At 28.4% G+C, this 20585-nt stretch overlaps 5 protein-coding genes across 5 annotated transcripts; 2 read left to right on the top strand and 3 right to left on the bottom strand.

The window, feature by feature from the left end:
* Nucleotides 1-145: 145 nt before the first annotated feature.
* On the bottom strand, nucleotides 146-7571 carry LOC113372392 (inosine triphosphate pyrophosphatase). The gene is made up of 3 exons (XM_026612714.1): nucleotides 7443-7571; nucleotides 480-891; nucleotides 146-329 (listed from the first exon to the last, which is right to left on the bottom strand). Exons 2-3 carry the CDS (start codon nucleotides 859-861, stop codon nucleotides 148-150), a joined length of 564 nt encoding a protein of 187 aa, XP_026468499.1. The 5' UTR covers nucleotides 862-891; nucleotides 7443-7571; the 3' UTR covers nucleotides 146-147.
* LOC113372391 (alsin) lies at nucleotides 1373-7588 on the top strand. Its single transcript, XM_026612713.1, has 11 exons — nucleotides 1373-4366; nucleotides 4882-5068; nucleotides 5134-5278; nucleotides 5340-5542; nucleotides 5602-5902; nucleotides 5984-6189; nucleotides 6264-6440; nucleotides 6539-6687; nucleotides 6792-6880; nucleotides 6953-7111; nucleotides 7467-7588. The coding sequence occupies exons 1-11, from the start codon at nucleotides 1477-1479 to the stop codon at nucleotides 7509-7511; spliced, it is 4551 nt and encodes a 1516-aa protein (XP_026468498.1). The 5' UTR covers nucleotides 1373-1476; the 3' UTR covers nucleotides 7512-7588.
* A 5849-nt stretch (nucleotides 7589-13437) lies between these two features.
* On the bottom strand, nucleotides 13438-16277 carry LOC113372598 (carboxy-terminal domain RNA polymerase II polypeptide A small phosphatase 1). Its single transcript, XM_026612956.1, has 5 exons — nucleotides 16098-16277; nucleotides 15050-15306; nucleotides 14742-14944; nucleotides 14519-14651; nucleotides 13438-14268 (listed from the first exon to the last, which is right to left on the bottom strand). Exons 1-5 carry the CDS (start codon nucleotides 16168-16170, stop codon nucleotides 14104-14106), a joined length of 831 nt encoding a protein of 276 aa, XP_026468741.1. The 5' UTR covers nucleotides 16171-16277; the 3' UTR covers nucleotides 13438-14103.
* An 82-nt stretch (nucleotides 16278-16359) lies between these two features.
* Nucleotides 16360-17102, top strand: LOC113373007 (NADH dehydrogenase [ubiquinone] iron-sulfur protein 6, mitochondrial). The gene is made up of 3 exons (XM_026613345.1): nucleotides 16360-16602; nucleotides 16674-16850; nucleotides 16905-17102. Exons 1-3 carry the CDS (start codon nucleotides 16477-16479, stop codon nucleotides 16968-16970), a joined length of 369 nt encoding a protein of 122 aa, XP_026469130.1. The 5' UTR covers nucleotides 16360-16476; the 3' UTR covers nucleotides 16971-17102.
* A 1167-nt stretch (nucleotides 17103-18269) lies between these two features.
* Nucleotides 18270-19780, bottom strand: LOC113372462 (protein l(2)37Cc). Its single transcript, XM_026612796.1, has 6 exons — nucleotides 19646-19780; nucleotides 19389-19489; nucleotides 19159-19320; nucleotides 18908-19089; nucleotides 18620-18811; nucleotides 18270-18524 (listed from the first exon to the last, which is right to left on the bottom strand). The coding sequence occupies exons 2-6, from the start codon at nucleotides 19474-19476 to the stop codon at nucleotides 18327-18329; spliced, it is 822 nt and encodes a 273-aa protein (XP_026468581.1). The 5' UTR covers nucleotides 19477-19489; nucleotides 19646-19780; the 3' UTR covers nucleotides 18270-18326.
* Between the last annotated feature and the right edge of the window lie 805 nt (nucleotides 19781-20585).

Here is a 20585-nt window from a genome sequence, read left to right as displayed (position 1 = left end):
AAATAAAGAATTATTAATTAAAGATTGTGATAAATGTGATACTCATGTTTTTACCATAAGCGAAGAAAGAAAAATAAAACATTTTTGTAAATAGTTCACAATATTAACTATTTTATTTGGTACTTATAAAATTAATATTCAGGCAAATTATTTCTCATTTTCAAAATATTTTCTAAGATTTTCCAATGCTTTACTCCTATGCGATATTTGATTTTTTACTTCTTTTGGCAATTCCCCATAAGTTTTATCATAGCCGTTAGGTTGAAAACAAGCATCCCAGCCAAAATCTCGACTACCTCTGGGTTCTACTATAGTTCCTTCTGTAATACCTAAAATATAATATAACATTATTCACAATATACAGAAAAGAATATCATATATTTAATTTTAGATTTAAAAAAAGAAACGAATAATAAAAGGCAATAATATTATTACATAGAATAGTTATATTAATATTCACAAGTTGAATCAATTTTTACCTTTAAATAAAATCACTTCCTGTCCTGCACCTTCTGAGTAGGCAAAAGTGCAGACGGCTTGTGCACTCTTATCCTCCCAGCCAGTGAGCAATTTATGTAATCCCTCGGGATGAAGTTTTTCTAAAAACCACTTAATGTATGGACCAGGAAGACCATGCAAAGCATTAAAGCATAAACAAGTATCTTCTATAATAACAGGCTTATTTAAATGCTTCGCTGCTGCTTGGCACTTCTTAATGCAAATTTCATCAATTTCTCCTTGAAGTTCTGGGAGATCAATTTTGAAACTATCCAAGGTACGAGGAAATTTTGTACCAAGAATTGTCATAACTTCCTCCAATTTCTTCGCATTGCCAGTGACATAAGTTAGAGTTCGAGACATCGTTAATTGTTATACCTATCAACTGATTATCTAAAGAAAATTAATTGAGGTTATTTATTTCATGTGCAATTTAAATTGTTGAACGAATCAATCATTGAATACAAAATTATAAGCCGTTAAAAATCCGTTAACTACTTGTTCATCGATTTAAAAATCCGTTAACAAAATTATCATAAAAATGTTAAATTTATATTCACTCTAATCATTATCAATAGTTAATTATCTTCTTTTGTTATCTTATTTAAACAATATTCAATAAAACACCAACGCCTATATTAATAAATGGATTAGTGAAAGTGAGCCAATGTTGTAAAGGAAAAAGGAGGGTGTGAATCATGTTTGAATCTGATTTGATTTTGTCATCTGTCAAAATGACAGATAAATAATGACTTATAAATAAATAATAATAAATCCTTCAACATGAACAATACCAAATATTTTTCAACTAAATATAAGTATAAATATCTTACATATTGGAGTGATTCATGAAGTGAAAAATTGCGCAATAAATTAATAGTTAATTCACAAATGTTGGGTTATACGAAATGATGTTTATAAATTTTTCAATCTTTTGGTTTTATTTATTTATATCAAATATCCAAAAATTTTCTAAAAATGACTGATATGTGTAATTTTGGCTTATGGAAAGGCATAGAAGAACTTACTCATGATATAGACACGAAAATAAAAAAAATATGTTGCATTCAAGACACAATATTTCTTTTATCAACTTGCTTTGAGCTATTTTGTGGATTGGTTGTAGAAAATAAATCGATACAATTCCACAAATATTGTGAAAAATTAGTAAAAGATATTGGTACAAGAGGATCAGACTTATACATCATAGATATTGAAGGTAGAATTTTCCATAATCGAAATATACAAAATGCATCAGACTTCGAGCAGATCGAAATTGAAGATGAATCTAAAACCTGTGCTCATGGTTTCCAGTCTAAAAGTAGTTCAATAAAAATAAAAAATATAGCAGCAGGTGAATATGGGTGTTTGTTTATTACTGAAAACTATGAACTGTGGGCAAGTGGAACAATGCCTGAAATAAGAATAGAGTCTTTGACTCCTAAAAAAGTATTATGCTTTGATGGTAAGATCATCACAGACATTGCCGTAGGAAATGATTTTGCTATGGTCTTATCTAGAAAGAGCATCAAGCTTGAGAGAGAGTCTGATAGTGAAATAAGTGAAAATGTGTTTGTACTAAATTGTCCTAAATGCATGTTGGCTAGTAGAATGTCTAGTCCAGTTTCAAACGATACATGTCCATTAGGATTAAAATTAGATAAGTTATCTGAAGAATGTATTAGTAACACTAGTCCAATAGATATTTGTCTGCCTATAGAAAGTAGCAGTGGTAAAGCAGAAGATTTTGAAAATGTATCAGAAGAATTAAATTCTGCTGATGCCATTAGTGAAACCCAAGTCAGCGAAGATTCCTCTAAATCACGCACTCTACATAGCTTTATAAATTCTGATTCTGCCAGATTATTTTTAACAAAGCAGTTGTCATGGATGTCTGCTGGGGAAGAATATTTAGCTGACTATACTGAAAAGCCAACACGCATAATAAAAGAAAATGTTTCCAACTTAACTAGTCTTGTATATGAGGGAGTAAAAAGTTTATCTCGACACATGAGCGGAGGTAGTGAAAATGGAATGACTGATTGCCTCAGTCGTTCTGAAAACAACAATGAAGATGCTGTATCAAAATTATATGATTTTTTTGATTCTTGTAGTACTTTAAGTGACAAAGATAATTCAGAAAGTGATACTTCAGAAAAAGCATCATGTTTAATAAGAACAGGTCAACGATTGCTAAACTCTGATCTGTGGACATGGGGTAAAGTAAATCATGGGCAACTGGGTACAGGTGACCAAATTAAAAGAACGAAACCCATAATAGTAGCCAAACTAAGCGGGCTTGGAATAAAAAATATTAGCTGTGGTGAAGATCATGCTTTGGCGATAAGTTTAGATGGCAGAATATTTTTATGGGGTGAAAATAATCATCATCAAATAAACGTTGATTCAAAAACTAATCAAAGTTTTCCAAAACAATTTGATAAACTAGTCAACAGTAGAGTTTTAAGTGCATACTGTGGTGCCAAACACACATCAATTTTAACACAAGACTTGAAATTGTGTTTTATGGGTAAACATAATGAAGGAATTACAAATGATATTATAGAATTAAGTAACTGTGTAGAAGAATCACATGATGACTCGGGTATCAGCTTAAAGAAAATATCTTCCCATGGTAAGCACAATGATAAAAATAATGTACAATTGAATTTCAACAATGTGCAAGCTTCTGGAGTATATACTTACTGCAATGCTGTAGCAAAAGTACCTGATTATGTATCAACAGAGCAAAAATTTCTAGAAAATTTATTATTTATGCAAATTTATGTGTTAAAGCCTTTAGCTAAAACTTTTACGAGTGATTCAAATGATACAGATGCATATGAAAATATATGTTCAAAATTTAATGAAATACTTTATGTAACTGCTTTGTATGTAGAATCTCTACATTTATTTAATCAAAGCAATATTGACGTGTTTGAAATAATACTTATACATAAGACAGATGAGATGATATATATTTATAATGAATACGTAAATGCTTTGTGCAATGTGATATCGCTGAATGGTTTTCGGGTCCTAGCCAGAAAATTTGATATACCTACTTATATAAAAAAACACTATGCAAATATTAAGAAAATAAAAACCAGTGAAGATATTTTCAATCACATATTTAACTATCCTTTAGAACATATCTTAATTTATAAAAAAACAATTCCTGAACTATTCAAAAATATTGAATTTCAGGACAAACAATCTATAGACAAACAAATTCTTGATTTACAAATTAAATGGGATCTACTTAATAGCAATAAATGTAAGGCAGTAGATGAAGCGCAATTCACACAAAATTTTTGGCAAAACGCTGGTAAAATACTGGAAACTTATTGGTTGCCACAAAGAAGACTGATTAGAGATTCGAGAAATGATCCTTTATATGTTCACAACACATACAGATTTATAAATCATTGGTTTATATTATTATCAGATATTCTCCTGCATATGACTAATGGCCATCCTCATGTATATGATTTAAAAACTTTATGGGTAGAACCACTGCCGGATAGTGATGTCCTAACTAATAGTCTAATGCTGATCTCTCCAGAGGACAATATAATTGTATATGCTCCCTCGCCAAGTGAAAAATCTAGGTGGTTTTTAGCATTACAACAAGCAATAAAAAATGTAATGAAAAAAATTAATTCTAATCAGCCACCAATTGTAAGAATAGCAAACTATACTTATACAAAAAATGCAGCTTATCGCGATGCAAAATATATTGGAAGATGGGTAAAGGCGGTTATGAGTGGCCCTGGTAAGTTGAAGTGGCCAGATGGAAAAACGTACGTGGGGCAATTTCAGAATAATCAAATGCACGGGTATGGAAAAATGGAATATCCAAATGTAGGTTAGTAGACAGAAATTATTATGTGAATAAAAAAAGCTGTTTAGCTTGCTTGTATTTAAAATATTCATGTCGAATTCATATCAATACCTTTGCTTAACTTCCCGAAGGAGAAGTGTTTTCCAGTTCGTTCGTTGTTTTCTAGTGTTTTCCAGTTCTGAGCGACGTCCGCGTTTTAACCCACAATCTTAAATTGATTTAAAAATTTCCAAACTATTCGAAAAATATTGGTTGGTTATCGCGATGAGTAATATTTGGTGAAGTTCGTCCGGGCCGTTTTTCGTAATTAAATGTTGATTTTTTTTTTATTTTGATGAAACTATGAATAAATAAAAAAGATTTTGTAGTCTGAAATAAAGTACTAAAGTATTATAGGCTCGCCATAAGCGGTTATATTATAAATATTCATTAAAGTTTAGTATTTTGCCATGCGCTTAGACGATTCTAATAAGTATCTGTGCCGGAACGGTACGTTCATAAATATTTAAATATTGTTAATATTACATATATTTTTTTAGGAACTTATGAAGGCCATTGGAAAGATGGCCTGCAGAGTGGAAATGGCATTTTTCGTTACTGCAACGGTGATCATTATACTGGTCAATTTCTGTCTGGCAAATATCATGGCCATGGTGTTCTAAAACGAGGTCATTTCAACAGCTCTGTTGCCAGTATTTACGTTGGAAATTTTGTACATGGTTTGAGGTATATAGAATATTAAAAACGCAAAAACACCATTATTTATCATAGAATTATATTATTTTCAACAGATCGGGTTACGGTGTTCTGGACGATATAGCAAATGGGCAAAAATATTTAGGAATGTGGTCTGACGACAAAAAGAATGGAAAAGGTCTACTAGTTACACTTGAAGGGAATTTTTATGAAGGCGTTTTTACGCAAGATCTCTTATTGGTAATAACAATGAAAGTATTATCAGCCGATTATGCGAATATTAATAGAGTAATGTTCTTAGGGGCAAGGATCTGTAATATTTGATGATGGATCACATTACAAAGGAGAATTAAAAGGTTTAAATGGCCCTGCTGGTAAAGGTGCCTTGTACATTGGCAATAGAGTTTTAGAAGGAAATTTAGGCGGCACTTGGGATAATATAAAAGTTACCGGTACTTTGCAGAATAGCAATGATGAATTGGTTGAATCAGTGCCCTATAACCAGTGAGTGCCTAACTTAGTAATTTTACCTAAAACGGGTATTTCAATTTTGAAATTTCTAGATCGTCTGTATCTAATTCAAAATCATCAGAAATATATAAATGGGATTCTATCTTCCAACAATACTACACTCAGCTGGGTATATCTTATAAAGATAGTTCTTTGCATGACCAATCAAGAACTAAAATTTGGCAGTCAATTTCTATTTTCATGGTAAATTGCCAAATGGAAAACTCTTTAAAAAACCAAACTGAACGAATAGATAAAAAGAAAAAATTTGACGATTTAGAAACAATTCCCAGTTATGGAATGCAGAAACTTAATTTGGAAGAAGTTGAAGAAATAAAGGTTTATTTAGGAAAGGTATTCATTGCTATCTAAACAATTATTGAAGTTTATAGTTAAAAATATTATAATCTTTTTATTAAATTATTTAATATTTAGGCATTTGATTGTCCTATCCACCCTTTGCATCATTTACTGAATGCTTTGTCAAATGCCTATACATTTACTTATGGAGGTGTAATCGTCAGTCCACTTTTAAAAAACCATGCCCTTCTCGAATTACAAGAAATCACAAAGGGAATATATGATATCATTGCTATAATGTTTCCAGCATTACCTAAAACTCCAAAGTGGCTAGAAAATAGGTTGGTATCTAGTAAGCTGGACAAAATTTAAAACATTTTAAACAATTTTTTATGTTTTTTGTATTTTTCTTTAGAACTCTAATATCACCATCTTCAATCCTTCATCCTTTAATTTTACCAAGATTGCATTCAGCATTATTTGTGCTATATGCTTTGGCAAATCGAGAAAATGATGAAAGTTATTGGCGACGACTGTGCATGTGGCACGTTCAAGATAATATGGAACTGATGAATTCATTGGGCATTGATAGGTATTGCTTGGATTGATGTTGTCATTTAAGAATACTAAAATATTTTGGAGTTTTTAATTTAGATTGAAACATATTGGTCTTTGTAATATTTGTTTTAGCAATTTCCGTCCAGTTGTTTGCTCAGAATTGTTTGAAGAAGCCGTAGAGTGTTTACAACAGATTAAAACCACATTTTGCGCACATCACAAAGTAGCTGTACTAAGGAACACATTTAAACTACTTAGAGACACTGTTTATAATCATTTAGGTAAGAAATCATGCTTTCATAAAAGAATTGAAATAATTTACTAAAAATCAAATTATATAAATCTCTAATTGTAAATATATTAGTAAAAAAAAATAAAATTGTAGGGCCCAATTATCTAATGGGAATGGACGCGTTATTTCCTTTATTTCTTATTCTGGTGATAAGAGCAAGATTACTACAATTAGGTTCAGAGGTTTGTTGCTTAATACTGTATTTAAGATAGTTTCATAATAAATCTGCTATGGGCATTTGTTGTCTTTATTAGGTATCTATAATAGAAGATTTATTAGATCGGTCCGGAATTAACGATGCAACTACGCAACCAAATAGCCCACAAAAATTGAAAACTGAACTTAATTTTTTTGATCAATCTGATCTTGATCAACATCTAGGAGAAGACGATGTTATGATAACTACATTAAAGGTAATATTAGTTTATTGAAGGTGAAAGATTTTTGCTAAAATTATTTTTGATAGTTTGAAACAAAATTATAAAAGTCCACATCAATCTGAATACCATAAACAAATTTCACATTCACAAAAACAATTGTTAGTCACATGCAAAATCGGAATTTAGGGAAGTAAGTTTATATAATCCTATTTTTTACAAATATAATCTTATTTCCTTAATTAAGAAATTCTTAGGTTGGAACGATAATGAAAAATTAGTTCTAAAAGAAAAACAACAATTATTTGTTCAGATTGATTTGGCATTTGATTGAAAATTTATATTATAAAATTATTTTGCTACTTACAATAATTCTTTATAACTTCCATAGGCTTGTTACCACCAAATTCTTCAAGAAAAAATACATTCCCAATAAGCCACCATAGTGTAGTAACACCCAGTGAAAAGCCATATCGTTACATCTAATTGTAGAAGGCACCTCAGATACGTATCTGTACATATACTCTAGAAGTAAATCACATTGACAAATGTTGGTACAAAGTAACTGTAGATTTATAATAAAATATTATTTTCATGTTCTTAAGAAATGTGATATTCAAAACATAAAATTATATGTAATATCAAATTGTACTGAAATGTTAACACAAAATATATATTTTATATCAAAGTTCTAGACTGTTCTTGAATGTAGTTTATTCATAATATATACAGTAATAAAATTAATCAAGGCTTGCTGATTATGTGTGATTCAAATAAGTCATTAATATGGTACATATCCTAGAATATTTTATATTTATTTATGTTTTGAATTTATTTTTTCATTCCTTTACCAGACTACTCTTTGTACAATATTTATTTTTGGAAGTAAAATATTAACTCACGTATATCAAGATGATTCATAATAATTATTACATAAATTTAAAAAAAAATGTCACCATCGATAATGGTGCAACTTTCATTGAAATTGTTTTGGTAGCAGAAGCAGTCGGTGAGATGCAAATATTCAAATTATACTACAATATACAAGTATAAATGGTTCTGAATTTTGAATATTAGCTATTTTGCAAGAATAATTAGCAACTACCTAACCTTTGGCACCTCCATGACACCGTTATACAATTAGGTTTGAATAACTTATGTATAATTATTGCTTTATCATCTGACTTCGTGATTTTTTCTTATGTCTTTACATATACATCATTACAATCATTATGTCCATAAATAACTCTATTGAAGTTGATTTGATTATTGTGTTCAATAAATAAGTATTATTTTATATATACAAACACCACAACAAAAATCTGTAAATACAAAAAATAAAATATAAATCTCTGCATACATATACGGGTCATAAATATATATGTACAAATATTGTTAAAACTATAAGAAATCGTACAAATAATTATTGCTTTCACTTGATACGATTAAGACATTTCTTTTAAATCGATTTGCCCTTCATTGCACTGATTTTTGTGGCTTCATATGAATTAAGGCAGAAGGCATTCTAACTAGAAAAAATCCTGGTCAAAGTAATCAACGTATTGAACTGTTAATAACGCGATTGAGAAAGCAATTAATAGAATATTACATTAATTTATCCTTAAACTATCACACCTATACCAAAAGCAAACTTAAATGGACTAATAATAAAATATAACCCAAACCATTAACGCGCAAAAACTGTGACCGAAACAGGGAATAATTATTTAAATAAGTTTTCAATGAAAAAGACCGTATGCAGTATAAATCTATATCTGTACGAAAAAAAATCAATCTAAATCATATCTTTATCAATTTTAATTTTGCACAATTATTGGTATGGATGTATTTTTATGTACAATTATGTATTATTAAGACGGCGTTTAACATGTGATATTGTCTAAGAAGTTAATGCTATTCACGTACAAAACATTTCGTAATTTTAACATGATTTATAACAAAACATTTCATTATGTTCAATTATTGAATCACAAGTATAAGTTATTTTAATACACGGTAGAAATTGAAAAATTCATACTAACTTGAATAAGACAATAATTGTAATAAACTTTAAGGCCACTTCAGCAATGTGTGTAAAACTTTTACTTATTATTGTGATACTGAATATTACTATTTATTATAAAAGATGAAATATAATGAAATGCAAACGATGGTAAAATGTATGTGATAATTGTAATGTCATTGTTCACTGAACCTTCTCAAAAATATTTAAAGATGAAAAGAAATTAGCATTGAAAAATATTGAAAGAATTTACTTTCCCTGTATGTAATCATCTACGCCATATTTGATAGTGCTCTCAAAATTTGCAGTTTTAATAAACTAATTATAAGTAAATAAGTAACAGAATTTAGTCTTGCCTTATACATTTGAAAACATTCAGTCAACTGGAGAATCATATGTGATATAGAATAATTGAAATTAAGGAATAAACCATATTATTCACTAGATATACCCTTCGCAAATTCAATTTTACTAAACAATACTTATCAGCGTACATACTTTTTGCATAACGTATTAAAGCTTATTATTTTATGCGACGATTTTGCGAAAACGTCAAATAAAATAAAACATCACAATGAAATCACCAATCTTGCAAAATTCAATCACATAATTGTGCACTAATGCCGCCGATATAAAAGAACGTTATTTTAATTAATTCTAATAGTATGGAATTATTTAACGTTTTTTATGCCGACGACATAAGTTTTCGCAATAAACATCACTTATTTCTATCAACTATCTCATTATATAGGGTACGATCTAGTGCAATGGTTCTACATAAATAAATATTATTAATGCTTGTATGGCAAAGAAAATGTACGTTCCGCGATTACATTTTGTTCCCAGTCATAATATATACGTACATACATATGTAAATATATATTTATAAGATTTTTTTTTAGATATTTATGTATAGTTACAAATATTCGGGATATAATCAGTATAATATTTTTTATAAAAAATTATACTATATACATAGTATTGTAAATAGAACATTGCACGCAGTTAGTATGTAAATTTAACAATGTTAATTTACAATTTTAAAATTGTATAAAATACTACAAGTATATAATTAAATAAAACCTATAAACATATAATCTCTCTTTGCATATATTAAACACAGCGTGAAAAGTGTGCTTTATAATGTTATATAACGCGATACGTTCATACTAATAAGTATCGCTTACATGTAATAATATAAACAAAATGTACTGTGCGCTCACATTCAATATAAATAAAATGGACACACTAAATTACGTAACATTATATATATATATATATATATATATATATATATATACAAATGTTGCTCGAAAATTGCTCCTCTATTTGATTAATAATCCAACATAATTTTTCAATTATTTGCTGTGCGAGTTTAAAATATACGGAAACAAATATAAAACTTTATTTGCATCAAACAGCATGAACTTGTCACCGGTGTCTTATATTCAATTAGATTATATTTAACTTAAATTTTCAACACATAATGACAAAGGACTTCAAATCCAGGAATAAAAATTGCCTATAAAACTTTCTATTTCATAAATAACATTATTATTAACAAAGGATTTAAAACAAAAACTCTGAATACACCAAGCGAGGGCATATTCTAAATTACTCTGAAACACTAATAATAAGAAAAGAATTTCCGAGCATTGACAAATCCAAAATGAAACGTTCTATAAGTTATAAATTAATAAAATTTTATATCGTTATAATATATAGCAATTTGCTTATTTATATACTTATTATAAAACAAAATTAATTTCGTCAATATTTGTGCAAAAGATAAAACCCTTAGTAACTAAATATATATAACATTTCACATATGAAAACAAGGATGATCTAAAAAAACGCTTCAGGATAGGCAGTTTGAAGTTAAAACTTAAAAATCACAATTATAGGATAAGAGAGTGAAATATTTACCAACTAATTTTATACGAAGATATATATATATATATATATATATATATATATATATATATACACTTCAACAAGCTCAAATTATTTAATTCCAACTCAAAAGTATGAATTTCTAAAATTAAGTATTTTAAAAATTTTGAAAAAATTTTAAGTTTTTATGAAGATATTTCATACATGCTTAATGAATATATCTTCATATAATAAATAAATTGGTACACATAAGATAAATATTTCATTACCTCTAGATTATTGTATTATTTGAATAAATTTAGGATACTCAAGCACACACTGATTAAACCTAACGTAATTAAAATCTTGATATGGCTTATAAATATTCCAATTTCATATACTAGTGTTAAAATGTGCAAGTGTATTGAAAACATACATTGCATATTTCATATCTTTGTGTAAATATTTATATTTGATTATATATATATATATATATATATATATATATATATAATTATATATATAGCCAAATCCTGCTTGGTTTATGAAAACAATTGATGTCATTCTATTGATTATAATCTGGTATGTGATTGTGTAAATGAGCAACTGAATTATTATACAAATATTATACACATATTATTAAAAATGTAACAATAATGTTGAATATTTGGCCTATTTTCTTATTAATAATATTAATATTATCAATAATATTATTAATAATATTAATAATGCTGAATATTTGAACTATTTTCTTTTTTATTTTACAATTTAAAAACTTATTCCGGTTTGTAATATTTGTGTTAATTTTGTATATTTGCGCAATTTTCCATTTGTTCATTTACATAATCACATACTATATTATTATAAATAAAATGGCATGTATATCAATTGTTTCTATAAGGCATGCAAATCTTGACCACACATATATATATATATATATATATATATATATATGCATAATTGATTATAAAAATTCACAAATTGCAAAGGAAGCAATGTTATACCATATTGTAAACACACATTTAACAATTATGCTTTAATCTAAATTTATTAAAAAATTTAGTTACTGCCGAAGTAGTGTAGAAATCTAATCAATATCAAAACCTAAGAATTGCAGAATTTCCGACGAATATTAAGTCGCGAAAGTCAATACTTATCGAACATAAGTATGCACTTATGAACATGCATAATAAATGCTATTTCTCATACATACATTAAACATGTGTAAATTTATTAAATAGCGATGCCACTAATAATAATTAAACTTTGTCTTGCAATACGTTTTTGAGTGTATCATGTCAATAGAGTTTAGCTTTGATAAGATGTTGAAGATTCTATTACATAGATCTACCGAAAAGGCATTAGAATATTTATATGAAAATTGGTATTAATGTATAAAACACTCAAATCCTCCTAAGTTTCGTCATAAGTGCAATTACTAATTTAAAAAATTATTATATAAAACTGTTTTTAAAAATTATTGCAGTATAAAAATGATTGTGAAAGATGTTTAGTCAATTTACGCCGGCTTCTATCGAAAATCGATAATTGTGCGAAATGTCCACTTTTTTATTTTCGAAATTGTCAGATTATAAGTTGGTGCATCGTTTTTTTAGTAAATAATAACATTTACCAATCGTCATTCAAAATTTGCCTAAAATCTGATATACTTCAGTCATAACGTTTTTCCAATCTAGAAAGGCAGATTTGGCACATAGCAAACCACTTACCGATACGTGAATCACACAGAATAATACAAAAGGTTATTAAAATAAAAATATAATAAAATAATCAAGCACAAACCTCAATACGTAAAATGCAGACTTGTTTAACCAGATAAAAAAATGAGAGTATAGATAAATAATATAAATAAATATAGCCCAGTCAAATAATAAATTAAAACTATTTGAATAAAATCTTTAGTTGTTATCATTTTCAAACAAGTTTTGGTAAAAATCAGATAAATATTGTTATAAATGCTATTCAATATCATTTGATTGGACTAAATAAACTCATAATCAAATATATGAATTTCAGATCTAATTTTGTATAACCATTCATAAGTCATAAATAAAAGTAAATAAAACATAGGAAATTAAACAAATCTCCATTTGCGAATACAAACGATTCTAAAATGGAACCAGCCAAAATAAAACAAAAATTTACTGTACACATATTACTCATCATGTATTCCATGCTCTCTCACTCACTAATTGCATCTTATATCCTTTATAATTATAATATAAAAAATAAATGATGTACATCTATATGTATATATGTATATACAAAGGCCTTCATTATTAATTCCATATTGTTCTGATTGAAGTCAATTGAAGATCAAATATGTAAGGTAAAGTTATAAAAAAAAACAAAGATTCAGCCTATCTACAAAATGATGAAAAATATCAAAACTAAATACAGCCCAGAAAAATCATTTTAAACATTTTATAATGTGCAAATTTTCCTGAATTTTATTTTCATTATATTCTTGCAAACTTATACTCTTAAATTTTGTTGCAAATAAAATAAAAATACGCTAAGCACATTTGTGAATATGGGGGGTTAATTGATACACATTTCAGAAAATAATGTGAAGAGAGTTCATAATGAAATTTATGTGAACTCAATAGTAATATGTGATGTTTCACAAAAAATAATTGCAACAATTTCAGGGTATTATTAAAAAGGTTCTGCACTGAAATTTATATACAAAGTAAATTTGACAGTACTGAATACGTTTGGGGCAGTAATAGGATATAGTATTAAAAAAAAATCAATATGACAATAATCAGAACAATTTTTAAAATATCGACAAGGACTTTGTAACGAGTTACTTTCATTGCATAAACTTAAATCATTATACAAATCTACTAATAATATCTCACAATTTGTTTTTATTATTCAACGCACTAGTGGCACTTTTCAATTTTGTAACTCGTGTTCTTAATCTCTTGTCCCGTTTAATATTGTCATTAGACCTGGTAACTACTCTCTTACAAAGATATTTTTTATTATTCCTGACCTTTCCTTTACTTTGCAGCAAATGTTTGTTATTGTTGTTATTACAATTGACCAGAGTAAATCTTTTTTTCGCACTGCGAGTTCTGGACAAGTGGTTCCTAGTGACCTTATACTAGGATGGTTGTGGTGGTTGTACACCAGAAGGTGAATGATATGGATGATTACTATTACAAAGAACAGTATAAACACTATCCACTTTACTCAGTTTTTCAAAAAATGGGATCAAGTCCAAAAGTTCACTATCGGTCATATCGTCAAACCAGGATGCAACAGGGACCTAGAAATAAAAAAATAAAAGAAATTAATAAAATAGAATTATTTACCAAGTTAAAAATAACCATTCTAACATCAAACTATTTATTATAGAGGAAACTTTTCTTAGTGCATTTCTTCAATTTGAAGTAATAGATATTAAAAAACTTAAACTCAAATAATAAAAAAAATAATCAGATGAGAGTTATAAAATCTCTTATTTAATGCTGAACTAATATAAATAACTTGCAATTTAACTAAAATATGAAACTAACCGCATTATCTGGATGAAAAATGTAACTAGCTGGAGAGTTGTCTACAATAACAATTTGTTGTAGAGGTCTACCAAGTTTATTTAAATCTTTCACATAATTTCCTCTATGAAAAACACAGCTCTCTCTAAACAGCCTAAAAATCAAATATGTACATAAGTAAATTATATATATATATAAATATAATAAATAACCAATTATATATGAACAGTTCAAAATCACTCACCTTGCTCTGAATACTCCCCAACGATCTAAAAGATCTGCAACAGGATCAGCATATTTTGCTAAACTAGCTGTGAATAAAACACACTCATATAATTCACCCATTCTTTGCAAAAATGCATCCACATGGGGCCGTTTCAGAACAAATACTTGATGCACTGAACCATCAATTTCCACAGGCACTACAAAGTCTGCATTGTTAATCGGCTAAAATAAATAGTAATAAGCATGATATTTTTACATCATCAAAGCTTTTGTTCTATAATTTGATGACAAACAATTATTGAACCATATAACAATAATACAAGTTACCTTGAAAGAGCTATGTACAAGTGTCTCATCAAGATCTATAACCATGCATTTCTTATGCATATCCTGATGTCTTATGGCAGGCAGTAAATATTGTGGGGATCCAGTTGTCAACAAGGGTGGAGATTGCCTATCACCTTCACCCCCATTGGAACCTCCTGGTCCTTTAAGGATTCCCCTACCTGACCAGCAGCATAATAGAGAACGCCACAGCCGCCTCCGCACCTTATTTTTATTCTTTTCTGTTTCATTTTCTACACCTGCAAAAGTAAGAAATAATAATATAGTATAATAATAATGTTTGGCAGATTTTATCACAAAATTACTGTATTCAGCTGAACGATACAATGTCTTGAACTTATGCCCAATTAAGATTCTTAAGGGTCTTGTAAGATTAAACATATTTATGCAATGTCAAGGAGAAAAGTAAGTGTCAGAACATTTCATTTGTTCAGATAAATTATAATGTTGACTTATTATTTTTATTAATACACTGACCAATTCTTTGTCTCTGAAATTATTCTGATTTTATATCCATGGAATATATATGTATAATTAAACACATATATTGGATTTTAAATTACTAATGCCTAATTACTAAAAAAAAAACTTTCTAAAATATCAATGATTTTGCAATAATGAAGATAATATCCCTGATTGATTTTTTGGTGTGAAACTACAGTACTGAAGCACAAAACTGAGAATTGATGTAGCATTATTTTACATGGCACATATTTGCCATGTAATTAATATTAATAATAGAAAACTTTACAAATACGTATCACTATAGAATTTTAATAAATTGACATCTGTTCAAGGTTGATTACACCTTGTTTACTTTTTGCAAAGCGCAATAAATCAAGGGACATTATTCCACATAGTCATAAAATATTAAATATCAGAATGATTACAAAAATTTCAATTCGATTTCTATTGATTTATCACATTTGTTACGAAAACGCAAATGTCAATCACAATACGGAATGATTAGGTGTTAACAGGTGTAGAACACATCACTTTTTATGGGCATATTCCTTGAACTAATATTTACCTTTTTCGTTAGCAAATGAATTTAATTGTTCGTCATCCCGCGACACTTGTGTAATAATGGACGATGCGTCCATTTAAACATTTGTTAATTATCTTGCACAAAATAGTATCTTTAAAATGACAAATAAACACCATATATACACAACTGATATCTGCTCTTTTTACAATACAAAATGGCAGCCTAGTGTAATACCAACGTGAGAGAACCATTAAATTTGCCAACAACAGCGAATAAAAAGTAGTGGGGTCACTTATGAGACCTAAAGGCAATATCACACTATTTGTTTTCAACCATACTACATAAAAGTTTCTATGGGCTGTTATGTCATTTTTCGGCCCATATAATTTTCATACGTTCTTTAAGAATAATAACAAGCAACATGTCGTTTGCGAATTTAGCAAAAATTCCAGTCCGAAATATATTTAAAGTTAATCAGTGCGTTTTATCAAGATGTAAATCTAGTACTGAAAGTAAATCTTCGAGTACGGTAACTCACACTGGCCAGGTAATAATAAATCAAAGATATGAATGTCAATTGATTTATGTATTTAAATCATATGAATTTAAAATGCCAAGGATTGGGAAGCTGACGATTACAGGAACTGTAGATTTATGGTCGCTCCAAAGCAAACTAATAAGAACTGGGCTGTCAAGTTAGTTAACGAAGTCCCATCAAAATTAGAAAAAGAGCGTGTCATTTTTTGTGATGGAGGTGGTGGTCCATTAGGACATCCCAAAGTTTATATTAATTTGGTATGTATATTTATAATGTCTTATGTATAATTACTAAACCACTTTTTGATGCAGGACCAAAAGGGTGAACACACTTGTGGTTACTGTGGCCAACGTTTCCACAAAGACCATCACCACTGAGGACTCGTTATACATGAAAAAGTAGCTATGACTTATTGAAATGAAAATATTATTGCAATATAGCAATAATAATTAAAACTTTAATAAATTATTGATTGTATAGATATATTATTAAATATGAATTAATCTTAAGAGCATTTTTTTTAATACTTTTCACAAAGACTTCTTAAAGACCATCCCAAAGAAATTTGGATACCTAACTATCAGGCTGGTTTCAGAAGGCTTTATTTAATAATACAACATAATCAACTCTATTGTCACTTCCCTGAATAAATATAATTCAGTGTGGTGGTTTTTCTTCACCTCACCAAATACCTTATTAAGAGTTTGGCATAGAGGTTTTGTATACAAAATAAGCCTTTCCAAACTAATTCACAAGTTTGAAATCATTTATCTCCAATAAGTTTCCAAATTAATGTATATGAAGAACTGCAGTCCACCTCCTCCAGAACTGATTCAATTTAGTATTTCTCGAGGTGTTCTTGGTCCAATATTATAACTCTGTTTTGTGATATGTATGCTGATTACGTCATCTCATCTTCAAATCAACTGATCCAAATAAAATTATGGCTTATAATGTTGCCAAATCACAACACATTATTTCACTAAGAAACTGTTTTGTATCTGAATAATGTTAAGTCACCAATCAACACCAATTCAACAATCTGGGCAATGTTAAATCACCAATTAGTGGAACATAACTATGAATAAAAAACTACTAATATAAAATTGATAGAATTAAACTCACTTATGAGGAAACTTTTCAAACTCACTAGACATGTTATGTCCACAGCATAGAATTTCGGGGATGATGATTGCTGATCATTCTTAAAATGATCAGCAATGCCCCAAAGTTTATGACCAACCACAATGAACTTAATATACCCAAATTTGCAGAAGTTCTAAGAGTGGAAGCTCAACTTTTAGAAGCAAATTAAGTTCATTCAGCCCAACAAACAAGACTAAAAACAAAATCGTCCAGCAATTTTCCACAATCTCCAAAATAAATTTTGTTGTACTGCACAAATTTTTTTTTGAAAACGAACCAGTGATTTACAGTAATATTTTTTTTCTGATAAATTTACTTTTCTGCATTGTTTTTATTACCTTAAGTGTCTACAATTTTAACTAATAGATTATGATTTCATAATGTGTATGCTTGAAATTACAAATAATTTTAAAATGAGAGAAAAAAAATACATAGAAATCATAGAAAGAACATTTTTATTTAATTAAATCAAAGTCATTTAACCTTTGTTAAACTTTTTATGTAAAATGAATAACCAGTACATATATCTATTTTTTGTATGCTAAATAATATAAAATTTAAGACTCACAATAAAAGTAACATGTAATTTATTGAGGTAGGTTTAACAAGAAGTTTTGGCCTGTAGTTGGAATATATGACACTTGCCTAGATCTTGATAATTGATAAGCAATATCTTCAGCTGCTTCAATACGACGAAGCTCAACTAAACCATCACCAGCTTCAGCTAAAGATTTTGACAACAGCAAGGCAGCTTGGGCATCTCCCTCAGCGCTGATGACAGCAGCCTACAAATAAAATATTTTGATAACTTATCTTCATTCTTTTCAACTTTTCTTTGATCAAAGATAAATATTTATTAAAATTGTACTAGACAAACTACCTTTTTCTGTTGTTCAGCCTTTTCTACTAAGAATCTAGCCTTTTCAGCTTCTTGTTGTGCAACTTGTTTCAATTCAACGGCATGTGTGAATTCTTTACCAAAGGTCAAATGTGTAATAGAGATATCATCCAAAATAACCCCAAATTGTGCTGCTCGTTCTGTTAAATCTTCACTTACTTTTTGGGAAACCAACTAGAAACAGAATTGAAAGGCAATTAGCATAAGCATAACTTGAAAAATAATTGGAAGATGAAATATTAATAAAATATTGATTAAATATAAAATTACCTCTCTTTGGGTAATCAATTCTCCTGCATCAAATTGTGCAACTACTGCTTTCAAGACTTCAGTTGTGATAGATGGAAGAACTCTGTCATCATAATCAATACCTAGTATAGTATAGATTTTTGGCAATTGATCAGGTTTAGGTCTGAATAAAATACGTAAAGTGATGTTTACATTTTGAAGATCTGAAATCATTCAAAGATTATAATTAGTCAAATTATACAAAACTGAGTGATTCATGATAATAAGCATACCTTTGCTGCCCGTAACAACTGGGACATTACGAGGTTGTGATCTGATATCAAAAATGATTGGCCTTTGCACCCATGGAATGAAAAAATGTGTTCCTTCTCCAACAACACTATTTTTAATTCCCGAAAACCTGTCAAATATCACGGCTCTGTGTCCTCCATCGACTATTAATTTGTGTCAAAAGCGTATTAAACACCAGAAATACTTTATACAACTATTTAAAAATGATTACCATTATATAAAGCTGAATTTACAACGCCGCCTACAACTGCAAGCCCAAGTCCCAACTGACCAATTCGATTAAATAATGCTGCAGCCATGGTGCAAAGTTATCTAATTAAATAATAAAAACGAAATGAATGCCAATCATACTCGAAAAAAGTATTTTTGCACAAATATGAAACTATCACAAAAAAATCATGCTTAACCTAAAATTTATTGACTAAATCAATGATGAAACAAAAAAAGTTAGTAAAATTTGTTTCTTACATGTATTTACTTTCAATTATTGCAAATTCGTTAACACAATGCTGATAAGTATTTTTTTAATTGAGATTTAGTTAAATCTACAAAAGAATATTAATTAATCGAGAAATGTTCCGCAGGCGTGAATTCACAATGAAGATAGCTGCTACTAGATCATGAATTTGACAGCGTTACCATCTTGAAAACGACTGCCGTTAAATAACCGTTACTTTAAGTTCGCTAACGGCGTGACGTGGCCAGCCGCAAGTGGAATCTTATTAGATTTTTTTATGTGAATATATACACATTTGCATATATCCATAAATACCGAAATCATTCATAAATCAATATATACATTTATATAATAATTTTGAGCAAAACCGAGATGATTTAAACACATCTATCCTATCCTATGATTTTCCACAAGTACCGATTCTTTTTGAAAGCATTTAGTCATAATATAATCAAAATATACATTAACATAACAATTTTAGTTAAAAATTTAAATGATTCAAACTCATTTAGGGGTATATGAATTAATATATACATTTATAAATTGATTTTCAATAAATATCGGAATAATTCAAATACATCTAGTCGTGAATAAACCAATATATACATATATATTTATATTAATTCTAAGTGCAATCTAAACGATTCTAACACATATAATCATTTATAAATTAATATATGTACATTTATATATTTCATCAAAATCGGATCATTCAAATACATATAACAATTTTACTCAAAAACCAAGATGATTCAATTCACCTAGCTGTATATGAATTAATATATATATATATATATATATATATATATATATTTTTTTTTTTATTTTTTTTATTTTTTATATATATATATACATTATTTTCATATCTCAGTCAGGCAGAGTTGCCTGGTATGAGAGATTATGAAAACAGTTTTCATATAATATATACATTTCATTTGACTATAATAATCT

This window comes from Ctenocephalides felis, unplaced genomic scaffold, assembly GCF_003426905.1.
Source record: "Ctenocephalides felis isolate EL2017-DRISC unplaced genomic scaffold, ASM342690v1 CF-g0.4_SCAFFOLD_01604, whole genome shotgun sequence".
Lineage (NCBI taxonomy): Eukaryota > Metazoa > Arthropoda > Insecta > Siphonaptera > Pulicidae > Ctenocephalides > Ctenocephalides felis.
Note: the sequence above shows the minus strand (reverse complement) of the source record. Positions and strands in the feature narration are given on the sequence as shown.

Coding starts and splice junctions, on each gene's coding strand:
- LOC113372392 (XM_026612714.1), bottom strand. CDS start 861: ATGTCTCGAACTCTAACTTATGTCACTGGCAATGCGAAGAAATTGGAG. Junction 330..479: donor GGAAGTGATTTTATTTAAAG/GTAAAAATTGAT, acceptor ATTATATTTTAG/GTATTACAGAAGGAACTATA.
- LOC113372391 (XM_026612713.1), top strand. CDS start 1,477: ATGACTGATATGTGTAATTTTGGCTTATGGAAAGGCATAGAAGAACTT. Junction 4,367..4,881: donor AATGGAATATCCAAATGTAG/GTTAGTAGACAG, acceptor ATATTTTTTTAG/GAACTTATGAAGGCCATTGG. Junction 6,441..6,538: donor AATTCATTGGGCATTGATAG/GTATTGCTTGGA, acceptor TATTTGTTTTAG/CAATTTCCGTCCAGTTGTTT.
- LOC113372598 (XM_026612956.1), bottom strand. CDS start 16,170: ATGGACGCATCGTCCATTATTACACAAGTGTCGCGGGATGACGAACAA. Junction 15,307..16,097: donor TTCATTTGCTAACGAAAAAG/GTAAATATTAGT, acceptor TTACTTTTGCAG/GTGTAGAAAATGAAACAGAA. Junction 14,652..14,741: donor TGGGGAGTATTCAGAGCAAG/GTGAGTGATTTT, acceptor TTTGATTTTTAG/GCTGTTTAGAGAGAGCTGTG.
- LOC113373007 (XM_026613345.1), top strand. CDS start 16,477: ATGTCGTTTGCGAATTTAGCAAAAATTCCAGTCCGAAATATATTTAAA. Junction 16,603..16,673: donor CGGTAACTCACACTGGCCAG/GTAATAATAAAT, acceptor TAAAATGCCAAG/GATTGGGAAGCTGACGATTA. Junction 16,851..16,904: donor CCAAAGTTTATATTAATTTG/GTATGTATATTT, acceptor TTTTTGATGCAG/GACCAAAAGGGTGAACACAC.
- LOC113372462 (XM_026612796.1), bottom strand. CDS start 19,476: ATGGCTGCAGCATTATTTAATCGAATTGGTCAGTTGGGACTTGGGCTT. Junction 19,090..19,158: donor AGTTGTTACGGGCAGCAAAG/GTATGCTTATTA, acceptor GAATGATTTCAG/ATCTTCAAAATGTAAACATC. Junction 18,525..18,619: donor AGGCTGAACAACAGAAAAAG/GTAGTTTGTCTA, acceptor TTTTATTTGTAG/GCTGCTGTCATCAGCGCTGA.